Below are 23003 nucleotides of genomic sequence, written 5' to 3' on the forward strand. Positions count from 1 at the left end.
AAGGTGTCCACCTATATAATTATCTCCCACTTCCTTTTAAAATACTCTTTTAAACCTTCCATTTGATACCCATGTCATGCACACACATTCCAGGGTCGCCCTAGGTTCACTTTCCTACATGGTGATTTTCCCTTATTTTGTCTCCAAAGCTCTCAGCTGAGTATGCAATATTCGGTTACACCCGAACTTAACCTTCCTTACTTGTTCAATATACTTTTGCTGTCATATTCACACCAGCCGGGTGTTTTGGAGTATGATAAAATCTCGAAATATGAATGTTTTGTTTTGCATCTGCGCACAATAAAACGCGCAATATATTGGAAAATAAACGAACTGGGTACGGGCCACCCAATAAAAGCTATACCTAACACTTTATGGCTCAATTAGGGTAAGCTTCTACGCCAGATATGCCAATACTTCAAACAGACAACAAAGGTTCGCATTGAAAGTAAGTAACAAGAGCACAACAAACAGGGCGAACGAAAGTAGAGCTACATGTTGTTGTTGTTGTTGTAGCGATAAGGTTGCTCCCCGAAGGCTTTGGGGAGTGTTATCGATGTGATGGTCCTTTGCCGGATACAAATCCGGTACGATCCGGTACCATAGCACCATTAAGGTGCTAGCCCGACCATCTCGGGAACGATTTATGTGGCCACATTAAACCTTCAGGCCATTCCCTCCCTCCTTACCCCCAAGTTCCATGAGGAGCTTGGATTCGCCGCGGATAGGTGAGGTTGACAATTGGGTTTGGAGAAGCTATATATAGCGCTGGAAACCTGAAAGGTTGCGCTACACAGCCCCTTGAATCTGGTATTTTAATCGCCTCTTACGACAGGCATACCTACCGCGGGTATATTCTGATCCCCTAACCCGCTGGGGTAGTAGAGCTACATCGAGCAAGCTGGCTAACAAATTATACCCAGATATCATGGCCAAGTAATTGTTTGGAGTAAGTAAACTTTAAAAACGGGTAGCACACTAGTTTCAAATTTCGCTTACCATACGTTTCAAACTCTATTTGCGAAGTCGTCAAACTACTTTACGAAGACAACATAAAAAATGCTGGCAAAAGATGCGAGCACAAAAAGGAGAAAACAATCAGCCATTAATCAAATATGTACATTTATATGAAGAACAATCCCGCTACATACTATATATAAAAGACGTACCCAAATGAGATCGAAGGACTTTAAAAGTTACGACCGTGATAAAGGGAAAGAGTATACTGAAGATGGAGTAACGCTAAGTCGGTTAATCTTGAAACAAAAGATGACTGAAAATGTAAAAATGATAGGCGTTCGGCTATCATTCTAGGTAATACCTGCCCTGAATTTTCTGCTGAGGGTTCACTATTTTCATTTATCAATAAGTTCAGAATTTATTAGTAATTGAAATCCAACTCTTCCGATTAATTATAAAAGTAAACGCTTAGAAACCACACCGTATATTCAAACTAAGTAATTGTGATTCTAAAAAAAAACAAAATGGAAGAACCCTGCTTTGGTTACAACAATGCATAACTTTCGTCTAAGCAAATATAGAATGTAGGTGCCGTACGAAAGTAAAAATATATGTGGCATAAGGAACTGGGAAAAAGTTGTACAGCAACAATATTCTATTTATCAACAGATCGAGCATATTAAAAGAGCTCTTTCGAATCTCAAGTCTGAAAGAAAAAGCTTTGAAAAGATGTACAAGGTAAAATCGAAACAGCTTTTGCCTTGTCCATTGATAAACCCAGCATAGCTTGAATTCAAATTCAAATTTTTTTTATCATACACTTATCTGATGCAAACTATTTAAGCTTTTACGAAAAGGAATTAACAAATCTTGTGTTTGCATATATGTGTGTATCTAAGGATATAATTTGTGTGCACGCTTTGCATTCGTGCCTCGATATTACAGCCACTGACTATCACTTTTAATCTGACATGCAATATTAATGCTGTGGATTTGTCTGCAATGTGTCAGCCGACATTTAAATATGTAATTAATTCGTTTTTGTAGGGTTGATAGCTGTCATCACCAGATCTTAGCTGGCAGATTACAAATATGCAAGACTGCCATCAAAATGTAGAGTTTAAAATAATAGCTTCAAACATTCATGGAACATGTTATGATGAAGCTGGGGGCAAGAGCAGCAACGGCAGGAGTTAAAGTATGTCCTATAATTAGGAGATGTATGTTTATCAGTCAGCATACACTCACAATGTCCAGGAGTGATATGCTTGGTGAGGGCATTTAAAATCGTTTTCAAAAAACCATTCAAATCAAAATTTCTTAAATTTTTGGTGTTTTTAACAATTTTTGTTCTTTGATCCCCACAAAATTCTTTGTGAACTTTCATGCAAAAGTATCGTAACGAATTTAGTTCAATTCCGCTTATTTACAATCTTCTAATAACGTTCGAATCACTAAACTGTTGAATAAATAACTCCATTAATCAATAATGCAAAATGGCCTTTCTTAATGTACTTCACAATAACACTTATACTTCGCAACTGATAGCTTGCTTAAATCAAACTGATTGTCGTGCCTCAACTGTTGCTGCTTTTTATACTATTTGGTTTTCTCGTTGACATATTTCTAGGCGCTTCTATTTCTAGAATTTACTAGTTAGTTATCAGCTATAAAATTACCAACTATAACTACGTTTATAGCTTCTCATATGCGCGTGTATATGTGGGTGATACTTGCACAAATGATTGCACACTTTCGGGAGTATCTCTGATATATGCATGTGGTTGTGCGTTGCTCTCCGCTGTTTGTATGGACATAATGATTAATTTGGTTATGTGCATACAAGTCACTGCCTTTTCTCGACTTAGAGATGATGGTATCCCTTAGTGTTGCTAATATTCGTCACAGTATCAATTTTTAACACTGAGAAGTCGCCTTTTGATGGCGCTACGTAAAGTGGTAAAATATATGAATTTTTAATACCGGGTAAGACCTATTGAAACGTTAAGGGATTTTGAATACTTAAAATTTTATTTCCAATGTCGCTGAATATGCTGCTGCTTTTTGTTTTTTAATTTGATGTACATATATGCTTTTATATTAAGCAATTGAAAAATATAAAAGCTTTCGTTGCTGTCGCGTATAAATTAATGTCATACACCAGTCTCTATTTAAAAAAAATCCATTTTATTTAGCTATAGCTATAAAATTGTCTTCTATCACATTTAATATTCGCTACCAATTCTCTCTTCTTTTTCTTTGACTTCTCTTCCTTGACCTCTCAGTTTCGCTCCACATCTCATTCTGCTTCTCGCCTCCCTCTCGACGTTTTCTTTCTCTGAGCTTCTCTCCCAATCTCTATCCACATCCGTCCCTTTTTCCCTCCCTCTCCTTCTCCCTCTGTATTTCCCTGTTTCTGTCGGTCTCTCCGTGCTGTCCCCTTGACCTTTCTTTCTTCCATTATCTCTCTTTCCCAATCTCCTTATTGAATTACATATATATACGATCTTTTTAAAAAGGACCTCACTCTGCATCTCTCCTCCCTTTCGTCGTTTTATTTCTCTAAGCTTCGCCCTCCCAACCCCTATCCACATCCGTCTCTTTTTCCCTTTTCTCTCCTCTCCCACTTCTTCTCCTTGTTTCTGTTGGTTTCTCCGTGTCGCCCCTTGACCTTTCTTTCTTCCATTATCTCTCCTTCTCAATCTCCTTATTGAACTACATGTATATACGACCTTCTTAAAAAGGACCTCACTCTGGCTCTCTCCTCCCTCTTGTCGTTGTATTTCTCTGAGTTTCGCCCTCCCAACCACTATCTACATTCGTCCTTTTTCCCTTTTCCCTCCCTCGCCTTCTCTCTCTGTATTTTCCTCTTTCTGACAGTCTCTCCGTGTCGTCCCCTTACCTTTCTTTTTTCTATTATCTCTCCTTCTCAATCTCCCTATTGAACTATATATATGCGATCTCTTTTATCTTTCTTTCTTCCATTATCTTTCCTTCCCAGTCTCCTTATTGAATTACATATATATACGATCTTTTTAAAAAGGACCTCACTCTGCCTTCCTCCTCACTCTCGGCGATTTCTTGCTCTGAGCTTCGTTCTCCCAATCCCTATCCACATCCGTCTCTTCTTACATTTTCTCACTTACTTCTTTTCCCTGTTTCTGTCGATCTCTCTGTGCCATCCCCTTGACCTTCCTTTCTTCCGTTATCTCTCCTTCCCAATCACCCAATTGAACTACATATATATGCGATTTTTTTTAAAAAGGACCGAGTTCGCACCATTCCTGAAAGTAATGTCAAAAGTATCAGTATTGCCAAAAGGGTAATTGTTTACCAAGCAAATAGCATCATGAATAAGATTTTATCGAAAGGGTCTATGCCTGTTGCACTTCCTGGAAGAAGAAGTGTACTAAATATTCAAGTGTCAAGAAAATCGCATCATGATTCTTTAGAATAGGTCGGTTCTGATTCACATTTCGGAATCAGAAGTAGCCCATATATCAACCAATTCGAAAAGCTGCCTCAATAATAACCTCTAAACAAATAGATAAATAAATTTATTTGAGAAGGTCCCCCTCCCTGAAAATGAAACTTTCCCAACTAATTGCCTATCAGGAAGGCTACCTAAATAAAAAAAGTAAAAGAAAAAAAAAAACCAAATAAATAAGATTTATTTCAATAGATCGCGCCCTGGTCCTGTTTTACTTACTTAATTGGCGCTTAACCGCTTAAACGGTTATGGGAGTCGTTTATTCGTTGGGTTAAGTAGCGCCAAGGTCATTTAAATAATTTCCAAGCTGGTCTTTCTAGCGGATGCTTTGCTTCAATAGGCAGGTTCCGATAAAAAGATTTTCTTACCCGGAGCATCATCTTTTATTCGTATAACATGGCCTAGTCAGCATAGTCCTGTCCACTTTCTGGAAATAAAGGACACAGGAGGAGTTCGGTGATATACACACGCATACATGATATCAATATAAAGATGAAAAAACACTGCAAGAAAAAAGTTGTAAGAAAACTGAACTACTGGTCTATCTCAAAAAAATTTGATCCAAATTTGATTCACCATAGATAACAAATTTTTGATTCTATGTGGACCGTTTCAACAATCGAATCAACAGATACAATTTTCACCATACGTGCGCCATAGGCCTGTTAACTTAGCAGCTATTACTATCATCTTAAGAATACTAATAGAAACTGTTAAAATAACAGATTTTAAGTAAACATTTCAACAGCAGTAAAGGCTGTTAATATGACAGAAACTCCTGCGGCACCATAATCATAAGAACATAAGTGGCGTGCTTAGGTTTCTCTTTAAAACTAGCTGTTGTATTTGCTTAATATTGACAGTTGTTCCCTATTGAAATCGCCAACGAAATTAGTTATTCCAATGGAAGAATTAGTAAAATAAACTATGCACTGTAATTTTACAGAATATTGTTAACTTAATATCAGCAGTTTCCCTTCTGTTGAAGCGACTGAACAAATTTCTTCTCTTGACAAAAAACTCGCTTGAATTAACTATAAAATATTAAAAATAAACGTCTTCATCAGCTAGATTCTAGGGAGCTGAGTATTGAATTAGAATCTCCAAGACTCACACTTTATACTAGTGTAAAGGCAGATGCCTTTATCCACTCAGACATATGAATGCCCCGCTACTCGCTTTGCATTGGTCTTTAAGTATCGCCTTTTTGTTGCTATTCCTTTATTCACTTATTCTATATGCTATTTAATGCTAATTGTGCGGAATAATTATAGGCGCGCTCCTAGTAACCTTAGCTGTTTGTAAACTTTGCAATTTTTCTCTAATATCAATAACAAAAACAATGGTATAAAGCAATATGATTATGTCTCGCTAATTAAATACTGAAAAAATAAACGCAGGGCGCGATAAACACCTAAAGAGATTTAGGCCGAACATATCTTTAAATTTACCTCCCGCTCCTTTAAAGATTTCCTACGAATTGGCGAGACGGGGTCTACATATTTTACGCCGACTCTGAACGGCATCTGCAATACAGATGAGTTTTCATTGTAAAGCTTTTCATGGCACATTGTACACTTGGAGTGTTTGCAAAATATTGCTAACGGGCGAACCTGATTTTCATTTCTTTCGCTGTACTAAAGGCTTTTTTCGAATTTTTTGGCGCCTTTATAATCAAATTGAGCGGTCTTGCATGTTTTTAGAAGAATTTACAGAATATGGATATGGTCTGACCATGTCTATGGGTTTCATAGGCTTTAAAGTCGTTAAGAGATCGCTATTTGCTAATGATTGAAACTGTTTCAGTTAAAATATGGCACCCATTATGGACGTTCTAATTTTGCCCTACTTTTATAAAAAAGATTCCTTTTAGCCGTGGATTTCCACGAATGGGTGTGTTCAATTTACAACTTTTGTGAAATTACTTCAAGTTTTGTAAGATTTCTTCGCAGCTACATTTATACGGAATACATATTCAGATATGTATGTATTATTAAGTAAGTATGGGTAGTTAACCTAATCCGCGGGATACTTTTTTTGAAAGTCGCATACACGAAGACAGCTAAAATCACAACAACGCCAACAGCAGCCATCACAAAATATACAATAATTTTCAACGATTCATAGTCATAAAAAAATTTTAAAACATTTAAGAAATATGCTAAATCGAATACTTAAGTGCACGTGTTTGGAAGAGTAAATGAATGAGGCGCGCTTATAGACGCAAGAAACCTTACATAAATGAGTAATAAAAGACGCAAAAAAGTATTTGTATACAAAGTTGACTATGAATAGCAAAAACTAGTAAATTTAATTGCTTTTTGTTATTTAAGGTGAAGAGACGATGATGAGGTTGTTTGGCCAACAGCAATATCTGGTTGTTGTTCTGACCCCTGTAAATAGGTGCTCTCTTTGTATGTGTACTCGTAGTTGTTGTATAAACATTGTAACCCTCTGCACAATATGAGCAAATTAATCTGTTTTAATTTGATTTTTATTGTGGTATCGCTTTGTTACTATTTTAATTTCTTCTAACAATTTCAAATTAACAATCAATGATTTAACAATTTTTGGCGTTTGAATATTTTTGAACTTTGTATATGAAAAGCGCGAAGTTGGTAAAGAAAATTAAGTATTAAACGAATGTATAGCGTTATGATTATGCTTTAAAATATTTTTCTGGCCAGTCATTCAAAGTCAAAAACCTTCGAAATATTTGAAAACTTATACTTGTGAAGACAAAAATAGCATACAGTTATTAAAAATATTTTAGTCATCTTTAGGGCTATGCGCTTAATTCATTACTCAATATTTCGGTAAATTGCAAATTAATTTAGTACATTTATCGATAAGTTCTAAATGTTGGTTAGTCAAACTAAAAGTTTTCGAGAGTAATCAGGTTTTTCATTAATCGAAATTAAAATTTATTAAATAATTGCCTTTCTGATTAATCACAAATTGATTATTGATTTTACTTGACTGCTTATTTTACATTAAAATCTTTTATTTGTTTCTTAATTATTTTATCACAGCGGTCAAGATTTTTCAAGTAATGTTCATTTCTAATTATTCAGAGTTTTATTAAATAATCAGTTTTCATTGATTTTTAAAAGAAAAATTCAAAGAAGGGGAAAATATTATACAACATTCGTTAGAATCCTGCCAAAAAATAATTTGAATTGGGAGATTTTCAATTTGTACTTTTTCATGCTAAAGTTGTTGGACTAAAAAACTGGGCACTGAAAAACGTTCTTAATATTCGGAGTAAAAATTTTGTAACCTTTACGAAAATTTTTCAAAGAATTTTCGGAATTTTTCTAAATCAATTAAAAAAAAAACAATCTAATTTCAAAATCTTTCAGAATTTTCAGATTAAAAAAAAAAAATTAAATAAATAAGTACAGTTTTCGCTGGGCAGTGTATTAAATTTTTTTTAAAATTAAGAAGAAATGTATAAAAAAAAAAAATATCTAAAATCGAAGTTCTTAAAATTTCCATAAATTTCGGATCTGTTCGAAAACTTTTTTTTTTAATTTACAGAATTTTCTGATTTGTTCGAAAATTTTACATAGTTGTGTGCTTTTTTTAACTCAACAATAATAAATCGAACAAAAAAATGGGCACTAAGTTTTTTAAAAGCTTCCAGAATTATTGGTTTTTTTTTCAAAACCGGTTTTAAAGAAAGTGTACATAGTTTTCGTTAAATTTAATTGAAATTAATACAAGAAAAATAATCAACTTAACATTAGGATTTTAAAAGATTTCAGAACTTTCCAAAATGTTTATGAAATAATTGATGTTGTTTTCATTTTTATTTTTATTTTAGGCCTTTCAAAAGTTATATCAAGTCGACAAGGTGCATTCACAAGTCCCTGAAGATGATTTCTAATTGAAATCGAAATATCGACAAAATAAATAAATACAACATATATGGTATAATCAATTGCATGTTTATGAAATAACTTAACATAATATTCATTTCACAGTTTATTCAAGTTTTTCCTAATTTAATAAAAATGATCTCAAGAAAAAATCACTCAAAACGAAGTTTTTTAAAACTTTCTAGATTTTTCAGTTTTTTTCGAAAAATTTTACGAAATAATTTGAAAAAGTTATCATTAAACAATTTATTCAAGTTTTCTCTAAATTAAACAAAAATAAGTGGAAGAAAAAAAAATTAGCTGATAACATGTAAGGAAGGCTAAGTTCGGGTGTAACCGAACATTACATACTCAGTTGAGAGCTGTGCAGACAAAGTAAGGGAAAATCACCATGTTGTAAAAAGAACCAAGGGTAACCCTGGAATGTGTTTGTATGACATGAGTATCAAATGGAAGCTATTAAAGAGTATTTTAAGAGGAAGTGGGCCATAGTTCTATAGATGGACGCCATTTAGGGATATCGCCATAAAGGTGGACCAGGGGTGACTCTAGAATTTGTTTGTACGATATGAGTATCAAATGAAATGTGTTAATGATAATTTTAAAAGGGAGTGGGCCTTAGTTCTATAGGTGGACGCCTTTTCGGAATATCGTTATAAAAGTGGACCAGGGTTGACTCTAGAATGCGTTTGTACAATATGGGTATCAAACGAAAGGTGTTAATAAGCGTTTTAAAAGGGAGTAGGCCTTAGTTCTATGGGTGGACGCCTTTTCGGCATATCGCCATAAACGTGGACCAGGGGTGACTCTAGAATGCGTTTGTACAATATGGATATCAAATGAAAGGTGTTAATGAGTATCTTAAAAGGGCGTGGGCCTTAGTTCTATAGGTGGACGCCTTTTCCAGATAACGCCATAAACGTGGAGCAGGGGTGACTCTAGAATGTGTTTGTACGATATGGGTATCAAATTAAAGGTATTAATGAGGGTTTTAAAACGGAGTGGCCATTAGTTGTATATGTGAAGGCGTTTTCGAGATATCGACCAAAATGTGGACCAGGGTGATCCAGAACATCATCTGTCGGGTACCGCTAATTTTTTTATATATATATTACTACGAACAGTATTCCTTCCAAGATTCCAAGGGCTTTGATTTCGCCCTGCAAAACTTTTTCATTTTCTTCTACTTAATATGGTAGGTGTCACACCCATTTTACCAAGTTTCTTTCTAAAGTTATATTTTGCGTCAATAGACCAATACAATTATCATGTTTCATCCCTTTTTTCGTATTTGGTATATAATTATGGCATTTTTTTCATTTTTCGTAATTTTCGATATCGAAAGAGTGGGCGTGGTCATTGTCGGATTTCGGCCATTTTTTACACCAATACAAAGTGAGTTCAGATAAGTACGTGAAATGAGTTTAATAAAGATATATCGATTTTTGCTCAAGTTATCGTGTTAACGGCCGAGCGGAAGGACAGACGGTCGACTGTGTATAAAAACTGGGCGTAGCTTCAACCGATTTCGCCCTTTTTCACAGAAAACAGTTATCGTCCTAGAATCTAAGCCTCTACCAAATTTCACAAGCATTGGTAAATTTTTGTTCGACGTATGGCATCAAAAGTATCCTAGACAAATTAAATGGAAAAGGGCGGAGCCACGCCCATTTTGAAATTTTCTTTTATTTTTGTATTTTGTTGCAAAATATCATTACTGGAGTTGAATGTTGACATAATTTACTTATATACTGTAAAGATATTAACTTTTCTTTTAAAATTTGAATTAAAATTCGATTTTGCTATTTTTTATTAAGCAGACATATAGTAATAAGAGTAACGTTCCTGCCAAATTTCATCATGATATCTTCAACGACTGCCAAATTACAGCTTGCAAAACTTCTAAATTACCTTCTTTTAAAAGTGGGCGGCGCCACGCCCATTGTCCAAAATTTTACTAGCTTTCTATTCTGAGTCATAAGTTCAACTCACCTACCAAGTTTCATCGCTTAATCCGTATTTGGTAATGAATTATCGCACTTTTTCGATTTTTCGAAATTTTCGATATCGAAAAAGTGGGCGTGGTTATTTTCCGATATAGTTCATTTTAAACACCGATCTGAGATGAGTGCCCAGGAACCTACATACCAAATTTCATCAAGATACCTCAAAATTTACTCACGTTATCGTGTTAACGGACAGACGGACGGACGGACGGACGGACGGACGGACATGGCTCAATCGAATTTTTTTTCGATACTGATGATTTTGATATATGGAAGTCTATATCTATCTCGATTCCTTTATACCTGTACAACCAACCCTTATCCAATCAAAGTTAATATACTCTGTGAGCTCTGCTCAACTGAGTATAAAAATAGTTAAGAATTTTTGCTGGTATTTTTGTGTGCATATGTTTATGTAGATTAGGGCTAGTCCTAAAAAAATTCCGTGATAAAGTTTTTTTTTGTGGAAATAAATAACCTTACATGAGACGTTATTTAAAAGCTTACAAAATTTCCGCATATTTTACATAGATTTCATTTCTTTTAAGCTTAAAAAATAAGTAGGAGAAAAATTTAACAACAAGTTCTTTTAAAGCCATGGTTGCGTTTGAAAAGATGAGCCTAAAAATATCATATCTCTTTTGAATAATTTGAAAGAAATGAAATAAACGAATAGTTAAACATAACAATCTTCAAATGAATGATCAACTAAACAGAGCAAGTATTTAGCCAACCCAAGAGTAATGAGTATACAATTTTGAAAAACCCCAATTCCTCAGATGAGTTATTGAGAAGTATGTGTAAACAGCAAATTTAAGTGCATGCTGCGCGCTAAAAATGCGAGCACCATTCAAATTCGTTATTGGTTTTTTACGTTCATTTAAAAAATAAAATAAAAAAACCAGGCGAAATTTCAATGTTAAATTGTCGATTGATTGAGCTGGAGCTGAAGAGTTGAAACAAAAAAAGTTACAATCAAAATTGTTGTTTTAAATAGAATAACCTTTCACCTACTTGGATAGATAATTCCCGCACACAACTGAGTTACGGAGATGAGTTAAGAAAGGTGAAATACTCTGAAAATTGTTTTTCCTGGTCAAATCAATTTTCTTGCATGTCATTCCGCCTACCACCTAGAACCCTAACGTACTGAATTCATATCTGGCTTAAAACAGCCACACCTAAAGCACTCCTAAAAACCTTGATATATTATTTTTGCCTTTACAGATACATATGACCATAATTTAGTGAAACCTGGGCCCGTATCTTATGTTACGGTTCGTATCGAATTAAATTTTTCACTCAAACATTAAATCAAAACAGCTCTGAAATCACGACTCCGACATATAAGAACTAGAGACTTCGCGTACTAATTGGATTTATAATTTATCATAATTTGTTTAAACAGTTTGGCACTTTCATATTTATAAATTGAGTGAAGAATGGATTCCTATACAAATCGTAAGATATGATACCGACCTTCAGGGTCAGAAGTCTAATTATTGGAATACAACCCACTCGAAGTTTCCTTCATACCAAACTAGCTGGCTAGAGACAATGTAGTTCATCTTTTGCAAAGAGCTCAGTTTCATTTAAAAAGTTTATATTAAAACTCTGAGAAGAGTCATAACGACATTTTATATTTTTTACATTGCAAAAAATAGCTATGGCTACAACACATACTCAGATATTCTTAACTTAAAATTAAATAATCAGACTTGGCATGCGCCAAATTTTTTTCAATGCTAAAATAAGAAAAGTCAGTCAAATATATTTTTATAAGTGACCTTGAGGCGTTAAATAAGCAGTTTTAATTACATAAGATTGGTGTTTTGTTTTTAAAATTTTTAATCAGAAACCAATTTTTCACTCACCGTCCAACGAAATGTGAATGGCAAAACAATCGCACTCATACCCGGTTCACTCAGCACAAAACTGGAGCCACCCAATATCGCCGTCGTTTTATTGCCAAATGAGCAGCCCGTTGATAGGCTTGGCGGTGAACTCTGATACTCTTTGAGGCATAGACGAAAGGCAGTCGAACATGGCGGGCAACCTGTAAGTTATATTTGTGAATGAATGTATGTTTTAGATTATGCGGAACAAATATGAAATAATAAACAATTAATTATGCAAAATCATATGAGCTACTGAGAAAATATGTCATAAATGTGAAAAGTACTCGTACTAGTAAAGGTATTAGGGAACTTGAAACAAGAAAATTTCAGTACTGTACTACGAGGATGCTACACTCGCTGAGTCGACGATGGACGTCCTGATCTGTTTGGGAGAAATCAAAAGGAGACAGGAGTTGCATATGATACATCAAGCAGGAAAGGCGTGGACAAAATCGCGAGGCTGCAAAATTTCTAAAATCATGTGTAAAGCCTACGATATTAGACTTACAAAGTGGCGCATATATCTGAGGAGAGAAGACTTAAGGCTTACGATGGGCCTACTGGCTGGACACTGCCTTCTGGCGTCATATGCTTATAAGTTAGGCCTCATCAGTAAGAGCAAGTGTAGGAAGTGTGAACTGCAGGAAGAAACGGTTGAGCACGTTCTGTGTTCATGTCTAGCTCTCGCCAGGTCAAGTATCCAGCTATCAGGGGCGACAGAGTTGCCAGATCTCGAGGCAGCAATTAAGGTGGGTCCTGCAAAACTGCTAGTATTTGCCAGGAGGACGGAGTTATTCTATAACATATGTACTGGCACCTGATTGGGGTTCTTCCGTTTGGTCGTCAAACAAATTCTGGTAACACTATGGACACATTCAGTCTATGTGAGGTCTTTATTGACCAGCCAGTTTAACTTAACCTAACTACTTTAACTGCATTTGTTGAAGCACAAGCACTGCTTCTGAATTTCTTTGTAAACACAATATTTGCTTCTTCTAACTTGTACTTTGTCTTTATATATTAGATAAATGCGTACTTCTACCCACTTTGTGGTCTAATATGTACACATATCATCTTTTATTTCATGATGTTAGCTTACCTGTCGTTTTTGTATTTCTTATTTCTAAAGGAACCCCACAGCAATAGCCCGTTAATAGATGACTATTTGTATTTGAAATTTCTAATATTTCTAGCTCAAAATTACCAGCCGCTGATATCTGAAAATAAATATTGAATTGTAAAAATTAGTTAAAGACATTTTACAAATACAAACGCATATTCGATTGAATGATATTAGTGATAATAATAAAATTATAACAAAAACAATTATAATTATACAAATTATTAATGTGGTGGAATTTCCTGAAAAGAAATAAATCTGTCCTGTAAACGATTGCACTCTCAGAATATGTACGACAATCTATTGTTAGCAAAGGGTCCCGCAGTTTCTACCAGAACAATGTGAATATATGAATTTCGACATATTGAATCCGAATAGGTGATAAAGCGGCCTCCTGTTACACCTTAAAGTTTCCAGCTAATTGAGAAACAGCGTTATAATATGTTCAAACAGAAAAATAAATTGAGGCAAGTTCGATTTAAATTGAGTGGCGTTCATACAACTCAATTTAGCTTACACAATAGTAATTTGATAGCTCGATATATGATGGGTTGACTCATCTCTGCAGGAACAACATACCTTTGTTCAGACTGTCAAAATCTACGTGTTGGTGTTAGGTGATTGGAATGGAAGGAAAATATAAAACATAGCAGTTTTTGTGTGTTGTAAGAAAATGTGTTCAAAGTTTTGGCTTCACTTTGAGTTTGCCATCTTCATCTTTTACAATCCCTACTCCAGTGAAATGAAAAAAAATAAAATCAGCTGATGAGATGAGCCAACCATATAGTTGAGCCATGCATAACGTACATTTAATTCTACTCAATAAACACACTTTACAAGGTTGCATTTGCAGTTTGAAGCAATTTATTACGCAAATTTTTTTAAATTGGTAATTTATTATTACAATCTATTATATGATAAATAGCGTAATAAATTGCCCAAATGGTATAAATTACCAATTTCGTGTGTGTTTGTACATAATATTAGGAGACGAATAAACGATTGTTTTTTAATTGTCTCGAAATTTTGAAGGTGTTCGAGCTGAGGTCCTCAGATTCAGATACAGCACTTCGAAATATGAACATACAAAAGTTATAATAATGATACACATTTTAAGTGTTTTTTTTTTTTGTGGTCGATTCGGATGCTGCCAAATTTTAAGAACTACTTTCCAGAACAGTTCGCTATAATTTGAGGACTGAGTAAGAACTAATTTCGTAATCTTTGTGATAATATATCGGAATTATTTTTTGGACCATTTTGTGACTATTTTGAGGATGTTTACTGATCACTTTGAGACGAGACAAATTCGCGGTTATTTGGGATCAATTCAGGATCACTTTTAAAACTTTAGGAGCCCATTTCGGGGACTATTTCTGAAATATATTCGTCATCTTTCGGTTCTATCCGGAACACTATCCAGATGGGTTTCGGTATCACTTCGGCGCTATTTTGTCATTCTTTAAGGATAACTTCGATATAAGTTTTAAAACATTTGGGGCTTATTTTCAGATTATTTTCGAGATAATTTAAGCATGGCTTCTAAAATAATTTCGGGACTATCTTCGGATCATGCAAGGTTTCTTCGGGATAATGCGGTACCCAGGAGCACAATCCTAGTATTAGGAATCATTTGGGATTTATTTCGGAACTTCAAGACTTCTCGTTTCTTCTTTAAGGCTTCTTGTTTGGTAGTCATTTTGAGATTATTTCAGAACTTCTTTAGGAATTATTTTGGGACTTCCTCTGCATAGCTAAGGTTTTATTTTCAGGATAAATTTGAGATTGTCTAGAGCACAATCCTTAGTGTTCGGAATAATTTTGGGACTATTGTGGGAAGTGATAAGGTACTTCGGTACTATTTCGCGATTGTTTAAAAATCATATCGGGATCAGTTTAAGAAATTTCCAGGTTGATTGCGAGATAAATTCGGGACTATTGCGGAATAATTACGGGATTTAGTATAGGATTGTTGTAGGGCTATATCCCAATCATTTAGGTATTGCAGAAATCAAATTGTGACGATTTCGATAGTATCTGGGTCGTTTCTGAATTATTTTCGGGTATAATTTCAAAACTACTACGGGATATAAAATCATCTCAGTTTAATTGTGTAATCATCCCTTCTTCTTCCCCTTTTCAGCACTTGTTATACTCAGCCTGCTTTGCACACAGAGTATACTAACTTTGATTGGATAACGGTTGGTTGTACAGGTATAAAGGAATCGAGATAGATATAGACTTCCATATATCAAAATCATCAGTATCGAAAAAACGTCTGTCCGTTAACACGATAACTTGAGTAAATTTTGAGGTATCTTGATGAAATTTGGTATGCAGGTTCCTGGGTACTCACCTCAGATCGCTATTTAAAATGAACGATATCGGACTATAACCACGTCCACTTTTTCGATATCGAAAATTTCGAAAAAACGAAAAAGTGCGATAATTCATTACCAAAGATGGATAAAGCGATGAAACTTATGACGAAGAATTTAATTTTGGACAATGTGCGTGGCACCGCCCACTTTTAAAAGAAGGTAATTTAAAAGTTTTGCAAGCTGTAATTGGGCGGTCGTTGAAGATATCATTATGAAATTTGTCTGGAACGTTACTCCTATTACTATATTTGTGCTTAATAAAAATTAACAAAATCGGAGACCGAATACGCCCACTTAAAAAAAATTGTTTAAAGTCAAATTTTAACAAAAAATTTAATATCTTTACAGTATATAAGTAAATTATGTCAACATTCAACTCCAGTAATGATCTGGTGCAACAAAATACAGAAATAAAAGAAAATTTCAAAATAGGCGTGGCTCGGCCCTTTTTCATTTAATTTGTCTAGGATACTTTTAATGCCATAAGTCGGACAAAAATTTACCAATCCTTGTAAAATTTGGCAAGGGCATAGATTCTACGACGGTAACTGTTTTCGGTGAAAAAGGGCGAAATCGGTTGAAGCCACGCCCAGTTTTTATGCACAGCGGACCGTCTGTCCTTCCGCTCGGCCGTTAGCACGATAACTTGAGCAAAAATCGATATATCTTTATTAAGCTCAGTACACGTACTTATCTGAACTCACTTTGTATTGGTATATAAAATGGCCGAAATCCGACTATGACCACGCCCACTTTTTCGATATCGAAAATTATGAAAAATGAAAAGTATGCCATAATTCTATACCAAATACGAAAAAAGGATGAAACATGGTAATTGGATTGGTTTATTGACGCAAAATATAACTTTAGCAAAAAACTTTGTAAAATGGGTGTGACACCTACCATATTAAGTAAGAGATAATGAAAAAGTTCTGCAGGGCGAAATCAAAAGCCCTTGGAATCTTGGCAGGAATACTGTTCGTGGTATTATATATATATAAATAAATTAGCGGTACCCGAAAGGTGATGTTCTGGGCCACCCTGGTCCACATTTTGGTCGATATCTCGAAAACGCCTTCACATATACAACTACGAGCACTCCTTTGAAAACCCTCATTAATACCTTTAATTTGATACACATATCGTACAAACGCATTCTAGAGTCACGTCTGGTCCATCTTTATGGCGATATCTCGAAAAGGCCTCCACCTATAGAACTAAGGCCCTCTCCCTTTTAAAATACTCATTAACACCTTTCATTTGATACCCATATCCTACAAACAAATTCTAGAGTCACCTCTGGTCCACCTTTATGGCGATATCCCGAAAAGGCGTCCACCTATAGAACTTCGGCCCACTCCCTCTTAAAACACTGTTTAATGCCTTCCATTTGATACACATGTCATAGAAACACATTCCATGGTTACCCTAGGTTCATTTTCCTACATGGTGATTTTCCCCTATTTTGTCACCATAGCTCTCAGCTGAGTATGTAATGTTCGATCACACCCGAGCTTAGCCTTCATTACTTGTTTTTAAAATAACTTCAATGTTAGCTTTGCAAAAAAAAAAAAAAAATAAACGTGCAAATGGGCAATGAGTCAATGTTATAAAGTCATATTAACTAAAGCTGTGGTATCTTAAATCTATAACCATGCAAGCTATTGAAATGAATTAATTAAGACCAAGAAAAATTGTAATGCTACCTTTGACAAATAAGCTATTATGAATGCTAATTGTACTGAAGGAATTTTAAGGAAGCTCTCTTTTAAATCTGTGCAAAACTATTTTTGTAAAGTTTTCTACAAATTTGGCAAACCTATAGACTCTGAACTTCGTATGCTGAGGAAGATGAATTTGTTACACGAAGCTTTTCATGGTAGTAGTACGTACCTAGGTTTTATCGATCACTTCCAAAAGCAGCCACGCTAGGAACCAATTTTATATTGCCTGCTCAAAACTTAAAACGAGCAGCTTCGGCATGATAAGCAAACAGAATTCAGTTATATTTGCTAAAGTTTAATAAAATCCCACGAGATCGCAAACATAAAAGGCTACACTTTTGTTCACTTTCAATATTACTAACCATTAACCATTAATAAGAAATAAATTATTATCAAAAATCAAATTCTGCGATTAAATCAGTGTATATGTTCATGTATATACATATTCATATGAACTTATCAAATCACCTCAAAATATAAACTGCAATAATTTTCTAAATATATAATTTATGGACTTTTGTTTCTCTAATTAAGCTAACAAAGCACAAGCAAATTGAATATTTACATGGGAATTGAGGTAGAATTACAACAACAATAATATATGCTTATGCACATTAGACCAATTCGAAAATTCAATTCTTGTTTTTTTGCTCAGTGTGCTTTGCACACAGAGTATATTAACTTTGATTGGATAACTGTTGATTGTAAGGAATCGATATAGATATAGACTTCTATATATCAAAATCATCAGTATCGAAAAAAATTTCATCGAGCCATGTCCGTCCGTCCGTCTGTCCGCCTGTCCGTTAACACGATAACTTGAGTAAATATTGAGATATCTTCACCAAATTACACGTGGTACACGAGTTTATCTGGACCCAGAATAGATTGGTATTGAAAATGAGCGAAATCGGATGATAACCACGTCCGCTTTTTATATATATAACATTTTGGAAAACACAGAAAACCTGATTATTTAGTAAATAATACACCTAGAGTGTTGAAATTTGACATGTGGACTGATATCGAGACTCTTGATAAAAATTTCGAAAAATGTTTTAAAATGGACGTGGCACCGCCCACTGGGAATAAAATCAATTTTACAAATAATATTAATCATAAATGAAAAATCGTTAAACCTATCGTAACAAAATTCCGCAGAGAGGTTGACTTTACTATAAGGAATGCTCTGAAGAAAAATTGACGAAATCGGTTAAGGACCACGCCAACTTTAATATAGAAGATTTTTCAAAGGGTTGTGAACGAATAAAATAAGCTATGAATTTATAACAAGAAATAGGAAAAATATCAAAATTTAAAAAATGGGCGTGGCACCGCCCCTTTTATGACTAAGCAATTTTATATGTTTCGGGAGCCATAACTCGAAGAAATATTAATATATCGTAATGAAATTGTGTACACATATTTTCCTTATAGCAGAAAATATTTCTAAAAAAATGGACGAGATCGATGATTTTGAAAATGGTCGTGGACTAGAATAATAAGCTAGAACTTAGCAAAAAATATTTTAGAATCAGTGATATTTTACTTATCAAGTTTTACTGTAAGAGGAAATGGGGAGACATTTTTCTTTTAAACGGGCGGTGCCACGTGTTATGAAGAAAAGTAATTTATCTGAAATGAAATGTACAATTGAAGCTCACTCTGAGTATATAATGTTCGGTTACACTCGAACTTAGGCACATTTACTTGTAAGGATATGAATTGATAAAATGGGAAAACTCTCGTTTCACGCTAGCTATTTTTTCCCATATTCAATACTGAATGCTGTTTATTTTTTGTCTTCTTCTTTCATTTAAACTTGTCGGTAGCCACTTTTCAGCTCTAATCAAATTACAAGGTGTGAATACCTCCGAGGATATTTCGGCCAAAATTCTCTTCAAATTAGCGTCTTACTCCTTTTTAACTGTTCCTTCGAATTGGCGGGACGGGACCTACATGGTTTGTGCCGATTTCGAAGGCAGTAAAACACTAAGAGTGTTTGCCAAACTTTCACAATTATTTTTAAGCTAAGTGTATGTTGTGTATGAAAGAGACTATTGTGTCAAAAATTGAAAACAAACAGAATTAACGCATTGTGGTGCAACTCATACTCATTTATTAATTGTACCATTCTTGAAATTGAAATGGTATATTAAGTTTGTCACGAATCTCAAAATCGTAAGCCCCTTAGGGAGAAGAGATAGACCATCCAATAAGTATACCGAATTGATCAGGTTGACAATCTGGTTTGATTACGCCATGTCCGGTTATCTGTTTGAACGCAAACTAGTCCCTCAATTTTCAAGATATCTTAATAAAATTTGGTGAGGGAGTATATATTAAGGTGTCCGATTAGAAATTTTTCGGAGCCATGCAAAGTGGGGACCACTGTAGCATATATCCCTCATACAACCGTTTTTCATAAAATATATATAATTTTTTATCTTCCTCAATTTATGAGATATATGCTTCCAGTTTTTTGGAAGGGTGTAATGCACATTTGTAAGCTCATATAAAGAAAATATGTGTTGAATTATAAGAAAATATTAGTTAAAACAGCAGCACCGTAAGCATCATAAATGTAAGGCGCGATAACCTCCGAAGAGATCTAAGGCCGAGCTTCTCTTCCAATTTGCGTCGTGCTCCTCTTGATTTTCCCTACAAATGGGCCGGACGGGACCTACATGTTTTATGCCGACTCCGAACGGCATCTGCAAGGCAGATGAGTTTTCACTGAGAGCTTTTCATGGCAGAAATACACCCGGAGCGCTTGCCAAACACTGCCGAGGGGCGACCCCGCTTAGAAAATTTTTCTTCTAATTGAAAAACCTTATTTCTAAAATTTTGATGTTGCTTTGCCCGGGAGTTGAACCCAGGGCATACGGCGTGATAGGCGGAGCACGCTACCATCACACCACGGTGGCCGTAAGCATCATGCGGCGACTTAATTAATCGAAAAATATGTTAGGAAAAAATATGAACAGCCAGTTGTGTATAAAATGGTATTAGATATGCTCTGGTCTGCCTGAGGACCACCATAGCACTCAGAAACATTGAAATACGACACCAATAGAAGCACAAAGCTTTAATATCTTTGCTGAGAATGGATACAGATTAATAATGTCATAGAAAATTTAGAGCGCAAAATTCGAAGTGGAAAAAAAGTAAATATAACAATTTAAATAAGCAAAAAGCCTTGATGCGATTATTGCTGTAGCAAATACAAAAATCTGAAAATATGAATGTACTTCTAACAATGCGAATATGCAAGATCTGAAATTTATTTTTCCATTCTAATTTAATTGAATTATCTTTGGTAACTAATGAGAATTTTTTTTATTTTTAAATATTTTATGCATATTTAAACGAAAACTGCTTGCAACAATCAACAAAAAGAAAAAAAAATCTTTTAATTCCAATGAGAAAAGTTTGCTCACACACAAAAAAAAATTTGAAAACAAGGTATCCAGCAGCTTAAACAACTTATAACTCCTTATGGCAGCAGACAAGCGCACAGCGCACCCAATCTGAAATTAAATGAACAAAAATTTAAATAAGAAATTATTTGTGGCGTAAGTACAAATTTACAAAATAGCAAGCACATTTTAGTTTGCCACACAGTGGCATCATAGAAAGAAGCCAACAACGCCGAATAGCCAGCTAAAGATGCGCGCAAACGCCGTAAATGCCTGCCAGGCGAATGATGCTACCCAATTTAAAATAAGCAGATTACATTTATTCAACAAAAGTACTCACACAATAAAACCAAATCAAATGAAATGATCTCCTGCAGATAAGGTAATCAAATTTTTCTTTTCATTTCATATCACTTTTATATTTACAAAACAAGTAGTTACAGTTGTGTTTAAAATTTTAGTAGTGCGTATGGCTCATTTTAAAATACATTCGACTAAGAACTTGGTCTCAAAACATGCAATCACTTGTTAAGATTAATCTGTTACGGCTACGTGACGTAATGTCCCCTAAGCTTAAAATATCATGGAAATTTGCAGTGTCTATTGTGGACAACACCCACTGAGAAACAGAGAATCCTTATAGTGATCCTTACTCAGACGTCTTGTTCACGGATGGATCGAAATGCGATGACGGGAGAACAGAAGCTGGCATCTATGGGCCAAATTTCATGAAATTGATACCTAACCCACCATATTTCCGGCAGGAATCCATGCAATAGAAGTTTGCGGTAGATAATGTCTACGCATGTCCCTGTCTCAGCCTCGAAGAGCATCTACATTACGTCGGACAGCCAGGAGGCCCTGTGTATCTTGCAATCCTGCACAATTACATCTAAACTAGTGGATGACTGAATTGACATTCTTAATGAACTGGGAGCCAAAAACAAGGTTTTGTTAGGATAGGTTCCCGGACATCAGGGACATGAAGGTAATCAACATGCAGATTACCTAGAAAAGCAGGGTGCTACAAGATCATTCTATAGTCCAGAGCCCTTTTGTGGACTCACAAAAGTACACGCCAGGGAAACCTTAAGTAAATGGGAAACAAAGCAATTCACACGTCACTGGATTGACTGCCCAGGGCAACGAAAGTATCAGCCAAAGGACTTTTATTTTTAAAAGTCCGAGTGTAACTAGTTCTATCGGACTCAAAAAATAAAAATACAGATTTTACTTTTATATGTGGACTTTTATGGAAAAGTTGCATGATTCGACATGATATTGCCATAGGGATACCTGGAAACTCCAACATTTTCACCTAGGATAATTTTTTGACCAGGACTTTTTCAACTCCGAAAAAAAAAAATTATTAATTTTTCCAAAAGGAGCTTTTCGGCCGATAAATAAAAAGACAAAAACTTTTGTTTTTTCTTATTCTCCTACGCGTTTCGATGTTTTTTATAACATCTTCATCAGGGAGTCTGGTTTATTCTAATAAAACATAAAACGAAAAAACAAACATTAAAAAGTTATTAATAACTAACATCAAGCAATAACATATTTTCCAACAGTTCACTTAAATTTAACATAATACAATAACATTTGAACTGCAATTTAGTCTTTAGATGTAACATTTAACATAAAACGTTTACCTTTAACATAAAATGTTTCCTTTTTACATGTAACATTTATTAACAAAAACGTTCATTCAACAACATACATATATATACAAACTAGCACAATTAAAATTTTCGACTGCGTCCATTGCCTCGTCCATTGCATTTGATGGCAGTTGTGTATGCGCCGTTTATATTATTTACGTCTTCTTTGAAGTTTACCGTCTTCTCTATTTTTTGTTGTATGCGTAACCCTTCGAGTGTTAGTCGCGTCCTCTCTCTACTCTCTATATCTAAAATCTTAACATTATCGAAGTCCGCTGTATGGCATTTGTTGGTTAGGTGCTCAGCAATAGCAGTAGTCGTTTTCATATTTTTCGCATCTGATTTGTGCTCACTAATTCGGATGCCCAATGATCTCTTCGTTGTACCAATATAAACTTTTTCGCACACTTCTCCTTCCTTTCCGTTGCATTTTATTTCGTAGACTACATCGTGTTGTTGTTCC

At 34.8% G+C, this 23003-nt stretch overlaps 1 protein-coding gene across 1 annotated transcript in view; it reads right to left on the bottom strand.

Moving 5' to 3' along the window:
• The window catches only part of Ser (Serrate), a 230679-nt gene that overhangs the window by 161289 nt on the left and 46387 nt on the right, over positions 1-23003 (bottom strand). The window contains exons 2-3 of the mRNA XM_067761166.1: positions 13335-13452; positions 12212-12393 (exon numbers count right to left, since the gene is read on the bottom strand). Coding sequence (XP_067617267.1) covers positions 12212-12393; positions 13335-13452 — 300 coding nt within the window. The remainder of the gene's footprint in view (positions 1-12211; positions 12394-13334; positions 13453-23003) is intronic.

Source organism: Eurosta solidaginis, chromosome 1, assembly GCF_040869045.1.
Source record: "Eurosta solidaginis isolate ZX-2024a chromosome 1, ASM4086904v1, whole genome shotgun sequence".
In the NCBI taxonomy this organism is placed as follows: Eukaryota; Metazoa; Arthropoda; class Insecta; order Diptera; family Tephritidae; genus Eurosta; species Eurosta solidaginis.